Below are 11,912 nucleotides of genomic sequence, written 5' to 3'. Positions count from 1 at the left end.
GAAGGTAGTGAAAGGATCGATGGAGGGCAGAGAAACAAAGAGAGAGAGAGAGCAGGGGATTGGACCATTGATGTTGACCTTAGGTGCCAAGCATATAAGCAGCCCGAGAAGCTCAAGGGCGAAAGGCCGACATCAAAATGTGCAGGAAGCAGCGGAACCGACGGAGGAGAGGAACTGATTCTCCATCTCTCCGCTGTGAAAACGTGCAGTGTGATTGCTTTCTTTGCCGAGCCGCTGAAGCCCTCTAAAAACAAAATGGGAAGAAAGAAATGGTGAGAGAGAGAGAGAGAGAGAGAGAGAGACACCCGCTCTGCATGAGGTGAGTGACAGGCATGCATATTTAAGGTCGCCAGGTGACGGCTGTCAGCATCCAGTCACAGCTGCCGCCTTATTGGCACAATTAGAGCGGGATGAGGCTCTGATTCATTGAACGGGGCTCTGCAGTCCATCAGCAGGTGATGAGCAGTTGGCAGCCGTGCACACGCCCGTGCACACGCCCGTGCACACGCCCGTGCACACGCCCAGCCACTACTCTATTGTCTCGCCCGCATAGCTGGACGTAGGAATTCTACCTCGGTGCAGGGCTTAAATCCAAAGCTTTGCGTATACTGTGTAATAATAATAATAATAATAATATGCATCAAATGGTGAGGCAGATGACTTTATAACTCAATAAAAGATGAAACACATCCCCAAAAGGCCCAGACATGCAGCCACCCCATCACACGTCCATAAAGTCCCACAGTTTATAGACTTTAAAGCACATTAGAAACCTGCAATACGTCAGCGTATATGGTCTAATCTGGATTTGACATGGTTCTGGTCCATTTATGGTGGCGTTATAAATGTTATGAATCAGCAGTCTCGCCCTTAACCGTGTAATTCCGTGTAGAAAAGCTGAGGAACAGCGCCCTCTCCTGGCCGAGAGAGCGAGGTGAGATTTTACTCGCGACTGATGCACTTGGGTGCACGAACTTGGGAGCAAAAGAATAGTCAAATGAATCAACACTCACAGTGCTGTGGCCATTTCAAGTCATCTAAACAATCAACTGGGGAAACACGGAAGAGAAATGACTGAAGGAGCTCTCTTGAGTGTATTTAAGTGGTTTAACAGCATCTGAAGCGTTCCTCTGATGAATATATCCAGCTGCATGGAAGCCAAGCTTCAACTTGTAAGTAAGCAAATAGTTATATAAAACTATGAAAGGTTGACCCTGAAGAACTTTGAACCTGCTATCCTTGGTTTTTACTCATTAACTTGTCCATCCGCATGGTGCAGTATTGTCAAACAGAATAAAGTTGGTTCAAAACTATAAGCCAGAGCATCTTCCTGCCCTGGCTGTGAACCTCAGCATTGATTCAAGAAAGAAAATGGTTTCATGAAAGAAAGAAAGAAAGGCATTGCAATGTTCTAAAACAGCCGGTCACATTTAGCTATTCAAGAAGGAGCGACTAGCGCATGTGTTTGGGACTATTTTCAGCTGCGGATTAATACACATTGGGTGCTCCTGTGAGTTGTTATGGCACCGGGAAGGTGTATGTGGTATTGATTCAAAATAAATTACAGTCCCAGAGCTGGTTATGAAGTACTCTGTAACCCATTGCAGCAGCTTGGCTCACTGATGTATTTTTAATAGCTTTTGGACAACATTGTAAGTCAATAGCCCAGAGGAATACGCTGCTTATTGTGTTGAATACGCTGCTTTTTATGTTATATACGCTGCTTTTTATGTTGAATACGCTGCTTTTTATGTTATATACGCTGCTTTTTATGTTGAATACGCTGCTTTTTGTGTTGAATACACTGCTTTTTGTTGAATACACTGCTTTTTATGTTGAATACGCTGTTTTTTGTGTTGAATACGCTGCTTTTTATGTTGAATACGCTGCTTTTTATGTTATATACGCTGCTTTTTGTGTTGAATACGCTGCTTTTTGTGTTGAATACGCTGCTTTTTATGTTGAATACGCTGCTTTTTGTGTTGAATACGCTGCTTTTTGTGTTGAATACGCTGCTTTTTATGTTATATACGCTGCTTTTTGTGTTGAATACGCTGCTTTTTATGTTGAATACGCTGCTTTTTATGTTATATACGCTGCTTTTTGTGTTGAATACGCTGCTTTTTATGTTGAATACGCTGCTTTTTGTGTTGAATACGCTGTTTTTTATGTTGAATACACTGCTTTTTGTGTTGAATACGCTGCTTTTTATGTTGAATACGCTGCTTTTTATGTTGAATACGCTGCTTTTTGTGTTGAATACGCTGCTTTTTATGTTATATACGCTGCTTTTTGTGTTGAATACGCTGCTTTTTGTGTTGAATACGCTGCTTTTTATGTTGAATACGCTGCTTTTTGTGTTGAATACACTGCTTTTTGTTGAATACACTGCTTTTTGTGTTGAATACGCTGTTTTTTGTGTTGAATACGCTGCTTTTTATGTTATATACGCTGCTTTTTATGTTGAATACGCTGCTTTTTATGTTATATACGCTGCTTTTTGTGTTGAATACGCTGTTTTTTATGTTATATACGCTGCTTTTTATGTTGAATACGCTGCTTTTTGTGTTATATACGATGCTTTTTGTGTTGAATACGCTGTTTTTTGTGTTGAATACGCTGCTTTTTATGTTATATACGCTGCTTTTTGTGTTATATACGATGCTTTTTGTGTTGAATACACTGCTTTTTGTTGAATACACTGCTTTTTGTGTTGAATACGCTGTTTTTTGTGTTGAATACGCTGCTTTTTATGTTATATACGCTGCTTTTTATGTTATATACGCTTCTTTTTGTGTTGAATACGCTGCTTTTTATGTTGAATACGCTGCTTTTTGTGTTGAATACACTGCTTTTTGTTGAATACACTGCTTTTTATGTTGAATACGCTGTTTTTTGTGTTGAATACGCTGCTTTTTATGTTGAATACGCTGCTTTTTATGTTATATACGCTGCTTTTTGTGTTGAATACGCTGCTTTTTGTGTTGAATACGCTGCTTTTTATGTTGAATACGCTGCTTTTTGTGTTGAATACGCTGCTTTTTGTGTTGAATACGCTGCTTTTTATGTTGAATACGCTGCTTTTTGTGTTGAATACGCTGCTTTTTGTGTTGAATACGCTGCTTTTTATGTTATATACGCTGCTTTTTGTGTTGAATACGCTGCTTTTTATGTTGAATACGCTGCTTTTTATGTTATATACGCTGCTTTTTGTGTTGAATACGCTGCTTTTTATGTTGAATACGCTGCTTTTTGTGTTGAATACGCTGTTTTTTATGTTGAATACGCTGCTTTTTATGTTATATACGCTGCTTTTTGTGTTGAATACGCTGCTTTTTGTGTTGAATACGCTGCTTTTTATGTTGAATACGCTGCTTTTTGTGTTGAATACGCTGCTTTTTGTGTTGAATACGCTGCTTTTTATGTTATATACGCTGCTTTTTGTGTTGAATACGCTGCTTTTTATGTTGAATACGCTGCTTTTTATGTTATATACGCTGCTTTTTGTGTTGAATACGCTGCTTTTTATGTTGAATACGCTGCTTTTTGTGTTGAATACGCTGTTTTTTATGTTGAATACACTGCTTTTTGTGTTGAATACGCTGCTTTTTATGTTGAATACGCTGCTTTTTATGTTGAATACGCTGCTTTTTGTGTTGAATACGCTGCTTTTTATGTTATATACGCTGCTTTTTGTGTTGAATACGCTGCTTTTTGTGTTGAATACGCTGCTTTTTATGTTGAATACGCTGCTTTTTGTGTTGAATACGCTGCTTTTTATGTTATATACGCTGCTTTTTGTGTTGAATACGCTGCTTTTTGTGTTGAATACGCTGCTTTTTGTGTTATATACGCTGCTTTTTGTGTTGAATACGCTGTTTTTTGTGTTATATACGCTGCTTTTTGTGTTGAATACGCTGTTTTTTGTGTTATATACGCTGCTTTTTGTGTTGAATACGCTGCTTTTTGTGTTTTTATGGTATTTGTTGACAACTAAAGAATATTACCAGCCTTCTTCTTGGAAGAATAGCTGATATACTTTGCATTAATAAGTCTACACTGCCTTATGGTGTTATTGTTATTTATCCCTAAAGCTTAAATCTAGTACATTCCGTTAACTCGTACTACAAGTTTTAATCCTCATTTTTCAACAACGACTATTCTGCTCACATTTCCGACGGACCAGGCAATAATAATAATAATAATAATAATACACTTTTGCTTTATTGCATCCATGAAATGCAGCTCAAAGTTCTTTAACTGAATGTTCCATAGGTCATTATATTAATTGGCCTGTGTATGTTTACAGTATATTATGAGTTAAACGGTCATTACGAGAGATTAAAATATTGCTTACAAATTTTACAATTAAGATTGTTTAATCTTCAATTATTGCCGAAGAATTTAAGAACTTACAACTTTTTGTGATATATAAAATAAGTTTTGACCCTTTTTGTAACTATTGCATCACCAGTTTCGGTGCGTTCCGGGTGTGTGGAGTGAAATACCTCCTCCTGGTCCAACATGTAGATCGGGTTTCCGGCGTTCACGCGGAGATGGGGGTTCCGGTGGTCCTGGGGCGGACGCTCCTGTGAGGGGCGCTCGTAGATGGGGCGCTCGTGTGAGGGAAGCTTGAAGGAAGGACGGTCGAAGGAAGGACGGTCGAAGGAAGGACGGTCGAAGGAAGGACGGTCGAAGGAAGGACGGCTGAAGGAAGGACGGCTGAAGGAAGGACGGCTGAGGGGGGGGCGGTCGAAGGTGGGATGGTCGCAGGAAGGACGGTCGTAGGTGGGACGTTCGTGAGCGGGACGGTCGTAGGAGGGAGCGTGGAAGGACTGGACCGGGGTGCGATGGTGGTGATGATGATAGGAGGGGGGGACGGCACACCTTGCATCTAGACAGGAGAGAAGGAGGTATGGGGGAGGGGGGGGGGAGGAAAGTGAAGGTCAGTTAGGATCAGCGGTGATGTTGTGACACATCGTCCTCATAACGTCATAATAAGACTCTGCAGGACGACGTGCAGGAAGCAGAACCTGATTCTGAGGTGTTCTATTGATAATAATAATAATAATAATAATAATAACGGCTTGCTTCTTATTCATGAAGCACTTGTTCATATATGATATACAATGTGTGCCTTAACCTGAGGCATTAACTAAATAAAGAAAAGGATCCGCATCGAAGGACTGGTGAAACTTTTAGAGAAACGTGCACATTCGCATTCTTTACCAGATTTAGATGAGATTATCGGTGCCACGCTCATATCTACAGCTAACAGTTAGCTTAGCATGGCTTGGAAACAACTCACCCGGCTGTCTGTCCAGCACATAAAACCTCATTTCGGTTTTTAGAACCAACTAAATATATATCGGTGCTTTTGGGCCATTTCTTAAACCTTGGGACAGAGCCAGGCTAGCCGTTTCCACCTGTTTCCAGTCTTCATGCTAAGCTAAGCTAACTGATTCTAGAGAGTGGTATTGATCTTTTCCTAGACAGCGAGATAAAATATACGTTGTTACAAAAAGGTCAAAACTCCTGAAACTAGTTCACTAGTTACTTCCTATGGACCCAACCCCAGCTCACCACTAGAACCCAACCCCAGCTCACCACTAGAACCCAACCCCAGCTCACCACCAGAACCCAACCCCAGCTCACCACTAGAACCCAACCCCAGCTCACCACTAGAACCCAACCCCAGCTCACCACTAGAACCCAACCCCAGCTCACCACTAGAACCCAACCCCAGCTCACCACTAGAACCCAACCCCAGCTCACCACTAGAACCCAACCCCAGCTCACCACTAGAACCCAACCCCAGCTCACCACTAGAACCCAACCCCAGATCACCACTAGAACCCAACCCCAGCTCACCACTAGAACCCAACCCCAGCTCACCACTAGAACCCAACCCCAGCTCACCACTAGAACCCAACCCCAGCTCACCACTAGAACCCAACCCCAGCTCACCACTAGAACCCAACCCCAGCTCACCACTAGAACCCAACCCCAGCTCACCACTAGAACCCAACCCCAGCTCACCACTAGAACCCAACCCCAGCTCACCACTAGAACCCAACCCCAGCTCACCACTAGAACCCAACCCCAGCTCACCACTAGAACCCAACCCCAGCTCACCACTAGAACCCAACCCCAGCTCACCACTAGAACCCAACCCCAGCTCACCACTAGAACCCAACCCCAGCTCACCACTAGAACCCAACCCCAGCTCACCACTAGAACCCAACCCCAGCTCACCACTAGAACCCAACCCCAGCTCACCACTAGAACCCAACCCCAGCTCACCACTAGAACCCAACCCCAGCTCACCACTAGAACCCAACCCCAGCTCACCACTAGAACCCAACCCCAGCTCACCACTAGAACCCAACCCCAGCTCACCACCAGAACCCAACCCCAGCTCACCACTAGAACCCAACCCCAGCTCACCACTAGAACCCAACCCCAGCTCACCACCAGAACCCAACCCCAGCTCACCACTAGAACCCAACCCCAGCTCACCACCAGAACCCAACCCCAGCTCACCACCAGAACCCAACCCCAGCTCACCACTAGAACCCAACCCCAGCTCACCACCAGAACCCAACCCCAGCTCACCACTAGAACCCAACCCCAGCTCACCACCAGAACCCAACCCCAGCTCACCACCAGAACCCAACCCCAGCTCACCACCAGAACCCAACCCCAGCTCACCACTAGAACCCAACCCCAGCTCACCACTAGAACCCAACCCCAGCTCACCACTAGAACCCAACCCCAGCTCACCACCAGAACCCAACCCCAGCTCACCACCAGAACCCAACCCCGGCTCACCACCAGAACCCAACCCCGGCTCACCACTAGAACCCAACCCCAGCTCACCACCAGAACCCAACCCCAGCTCACCACTAGAACCCAACCCCAGCTCACCACTAGAACCCAACCCCAGCTCACCACTAGAACCCAACCCCAGCTCACCACCAGAACCCAACCCCAGCTCACCACCAGGACCCAACCCCAGCTCACCACTAGAACCCAACCCCAGCTCACCACCAGAACCCAACCCCAGCTCACCACCAGAACCCAACCCCAGCTCACCACTAGAACCCAACCCCAGCTCACCACTAGAACCCAACCCCAGCTCACCACTAGAACCCAACCCCAGCTCACCACTAGAACCCAACCCCAGCTCACCACTAGAACCCAACCCCAGCTCACCACCAGAACCCAACCCCGGCTCACCACTAGAACCCAACCCCAGCTCACCACCAGGACCCAACCCCAGCTCACCACCAGAACCCAACCCCAGCTCACCACTAGAACCCAACCCCAGCTCACCACTAGAACCCAACCCCAGCTCACCACCAGAACCCAACCCCAGCTCACCACCAGAACCCAACCCCGGCTCACCACCAGAACCCAACCCCGGCTCACCACTAGAACCCAACCCCAGCTCACCACCAGGACCCAACCCCAGCTCACCACCAGAACCCAACCCCAGCTCACCACCAGAACCCAACCCCAGCTCACCACTAGAACCCAACCCCAGCTCACCACTAGAACCCAACCCCAGCTCACCACTAGAACCCAACCCCAGCTCACCACCAGAACCCAACCCCAGCTCACCACTAGAACCCAACCCCAGCTCACCACTAGAACCCAACCCCAGCTCACGACTAGAACCCAACCCCAGCTCACCACTAGAACCCAACCCCAGCTCACCACTAGAACCCAACCCCAGCTCACCACCAGAACCCAACCCCAGCTCACCACTAGAACCCAACCCCAGCTCACCACTAGAACCCAACCCCTTGTTGGCCTGAAGCGGTCCACCAGACGGTTCTCCTGCTGACAGGCTGAACTATGATCTCCTCGGTGGGCGAACACAATTATCTTTGACGGTATCTTTAATTCTGAGGATCAATCAAAAATATGTGGAGAACATTTTTTTATTATATCTGAGGGCTTTGTGCCTCGGATAATTTCAGAAATTGATCACACAGAATTTGAGACATTAATATGGATTTCTAGCTGTTTTATCTCATCCTAAGTATTAAAAAAAGAAGCTCTTTGGTAAATGAGGCACTTAGTCTTCTCTTCTTCTGCTGCTCCAACTTTCCTGGCCTCATTGCGCTGCTTTAACTTGTGTTTTAACTTGAGGAAACTCATCGGGTGCGTAATAAATCCAGCCCGTGCCAATATAGCCAAGCTTTTATCAGTAATACATCTAATTCATGGCACAGTGACACTATCTGGTTGCAAGTTTCTTTCTCTGTGACTTGATAAAAATCTAAATGGTGCATCGGTTGTTCTAATATTGACCTTGCTTGCTTTCTTTCTCCTCTTAAGTCTCCTCATTTGTTCTCTCTCTCTTTGAGCGCCGGACATTTGTTCTTCTTTTCCTTGAAGCGAGAGACGGCAGAACGTCTCGAGGCTCTTTTAGAAACTTAACATTCAAAATAAAAGATGACGATATCTCCCTATAAGGCACATCACCACTCCACTAGCATCACGAGCGACAGAGTCCTGAACTCACTTGTGATCTTAAACAGTAAAAACAATAAGAAGTCTGTGATTTAGAAAGAAGTCACATGTGTGCGTCGGTCAAATCAATGTTCCCCCAGTGGCTCACCCCTCATGCGTCAATGAACACACATTTTCATACAACCACACACACACACACACACACACACACACACACACACAGCCTCTCTGCATTCGACGAGGCGACTGACTGAAAAGAAGAAACAGTCACCTGTGGCCCACAATGCAACGCTCTACCCGGCGTGTCATAACTGATTATTTTACCGCATCATCACCGCTCAGGTTCTGCAGCCGGAGAAGCACAACAGGCAATCGTCTAATTGTTGATCTTGCAAGTTCCCGTTTGAATTATGAATCAAGCCGCTGAAATATAGATGAGCTCCTCACCAGGCACAGCTAATTAATGTGGACGATTCAAGAAAGAAGTGAAGCACGGAGAGTTGGTTATGTTTCCTACATTGATCGAGGACATGTGGTCACATGTGTGGTCCTCTCACTGGGGAAGACATAAAATATATATATATTGTTTTCCTCTTACCTGTAGTGCTGTTTATGAATCTAGATTCTAGATAAATACATTTCTAAATGTCCATGATTTGGGGGTGAAGTGTCCCTTTAAGGACCCTTAATCAGAAACTCTAAACTCTGCATGTCGGATGACAGAATCTGGAATGATTGACAGCTTTCTTCTTCCAAGGTAATTCAGGTTTTTTCTTCTTCTCTCCTGCAGAACACGTTCTGGGTTTTCTGCACGTGAAGATTATTTCTATTATTGATAAATAGGTAACACGGTGATAGACCAACGGTACCACCCAAAAGGCATTTTGACCTAAAAAGTAACTTTAAGAATGAGTTAATTATCAAAGCAGTCGCTGAATAATTGACTCATTGATAATCTTGCAGCAATAATCCCACGTTTTCTCTCTCGGTTCTCACCAATTTACAAACCCACAGTATTTGATGTGAGGGTCCAGTTTGACCTTTTCTACGTGAACGAATGGAGATAAACATGAAGGTGTCTCTAAACAAAAGCAACGCTGGCTGATTTATTTTATTTGATGATTAAAATGCATTACTCATGTGATCCTCTATAGCTTGCACATCTAGCTGGTGAAAGCCAGGATCGTCACACGACATTCGGGGAATGCATATTGTGGAGTGTTGTGAGATGAATTGTAAAGATCCTGAATGGAAAGGAGGCGCCTCATTGCAACTTTTGTCACGATCCCGGATAAACAGCTGAAAAAGCATTTTAAAAAAGGTACACGGCTTTACACTCTATTAATATGCTCTGAGTCGTTGTGTTGCACAGCGGGTTGTTTGCAAATGTTATCTTCAAAAGGCTGCATGGCAACAATATTTGATGGGAAACGGTAAAAAAAAAGAGAAAGAAAGTGTTGCAGCTTGCATGAAACCAAGTGTTCCGGCATCTCCACATGTTTCATCATGAAGAGGGCACCATCATGGTGAGCGGTGGCTCAGCTCCTTCTACATGCGTGTCGCCTGAACGCCGTAAAAAGGGGGGAGATGTGACCGCTGCCGAGTACGCCGCAGGTCATCATCGCGGGGCTTCGGAGACATCGAGCACTTTGCGACACGCTCTCCCTCCGCCCATAAAAAAGGAAGCTTGAATCCAAACTTTGTTACTGTGCAGAGCAAAGTCATGATGCTGAGATATTCACTGGAGGATAGCAGCGTGAGTCATCCGCAGCCCAATCTGCACTACTCTACTGTAGGCCTACCTCTGCACCCCCGAGGCTGCCTATTAAGGGCCTGTGAAGCGTCGCGGACAGAATTTCAATGAGCAGGCTGATTCTCCGGTCTGCCCGGTTCGTACCGTACGGGCTGCACATGCGGCGTACAGTAACGCTTTGGCACAAGCAGAAATGCTGAGACGCCCCTTTTTTTTCCCCTGCTCGTCTTCCTCCACCTCACGCTGTCCTTCATTCACTGTCCGCGGTCGGCTCTCTCTCTCTTTGTTCCTCTCTCGCCTTCTTCGCTCTCTCTCTCCGCGGGCTCTTTTTCCTTTTTTCCGCCGTCCCTCGCAGTTTACAAAGAAGAGTCCCATGCACCAATCGGATGACTGGTCAGCCCGAGTCAACGTTGTCATTACTGGAACCCGACAGGCCTAATGTTGATTTATACACATCGCTGAGCTCCAAAACAGCTCTAAAAATAAAGATTGCAATATCCGCGGTGCCGCCCGGGGCAGATGATGTCCTCCTGCAAGCCTCTTAACTTTCGAGGCAAGACAGCGCCACGCGGTGCACATGTCATTACTGCGACGCTGGGAAATCAAACCGTGAATAGATGCGGCACTTGGACCAGCTGCGAGTCATAGCGGTGCACACGTGCAGCGCAGTGGGCCGCTGTCAGCGGCAAGTCAAGCGAGGCGTGTTGAGTGTCAGCAGCGGGGTCACAGGGGTCACGGGGGTCACAGGAGTGAGAGAGCTTTTTTTCGCTGAACAAGCACATTTGTCGCGGCCTCAAGAAAGTCGGACATCAGTTCTGACCGGCACGAGCACAATAAATGACAACAATCTGGATTCACACAAATCTTTGCTTCATTAAAAAGGCAATCAGTATAATTTATCTGCTCCATAGCACAAAATTACCTTAATATATCTGCGGGGGGTTGGTAGGCTAGTTGATCAATACCAATTACTCTATGATTACCTCACAGGGTGGCGAGACCTCTGGCTTCCGAAACTCAATACCCAGACTGAGCAATTTAAAGAGCTCACCACGACTCCTCCTCAAATAGCTCAAAAGAAGTACGAGCTACACAACCAACGACCAATTGTTCACGGCATGTTGCACCATGACGCTACCTCTCCACCGCTCTGCTTTAATTAGGTATCTCCATTGTGAAAATGTGGCTTTATTTGTGCCAATTACAGGCTACCATCACTCAGGGGGTTACTGGAGGAGTCGGAGGAGGCGACAAACTAATTGTGTCCGTGTTGCTGCAGTTACAGCTGATTACTTAATGTGGCTTTAATGATCGCTTTTCTTTACTTTTTTTTTTTATGTGGACCTTGACACGTTCATTTTGGACCTTAACAACCTGTTACTACAGCAATAAACCAACTGTAAACTTCCAGCTCAGAGCTAAATGACATGAATGGAAGCTCAAAGACGAATTGATATCGGACTTGAATGATCAGGCAAAGCACACATTAGCAACATTATAAAACATGTTCGGGTTGAAAGTTTTAAAACAATTAATGAATGCAGCTTTAACGACTACTACCTAAATATATTGTACATTAGAGCCGCAGCGTACCCCTCTGTGTATGCATCCCCTATACGCAGGGACACCCACCTCCCATCAGCACCTTATCTTCAGTACTATATCTACCTTCCCTCAA

General features: G+C 45.5%; 1 protein-coding gene across 1 annotated transcript in view; it reads right to left on the bottom strand.

Annotated features, from left to right (window-relative positions):
• Positions 1-11,912, bottom strand: part of syngap1b (synaptic Ras GTPase activating protein 1b) — a 108,576-nt gene that overhangs the window by 76,636 nt on the left and 20,028 nt on the right. The window contains exon 3 of the mRNA XM_034528793.1: positions 4,509-4,894. Within this exon, the coding sequence (XP_034384684.1) occupies positions 4,509-4,894 (386 nt within the window). The remainder of the gene's footprint in view (positions 1-4,508; positions 4,895-11,912) is intronic.

This window comes from Cyclopterus lumpus, chromosome 25 (assembly GCF_009769545.1).
Source record: "Cyclopterus lumpus isolate fCycLum1 chromosome 25, fCycLum1.pri, whole genome shotgun sequence".
In the NCBI taxonomy this organism is placed as follows: Eukaryota; Metazoa; Chordata; class Actinopteri; order Perciformes; family Cyclopteridae; genus Cyclopterus; species Cyclopterus lumpus.
The sequence above is the reverse complement of the archived record's forward strand: the minus strand, read 5'-3'. Positions and strand labels throughout refer to the sequence as shown.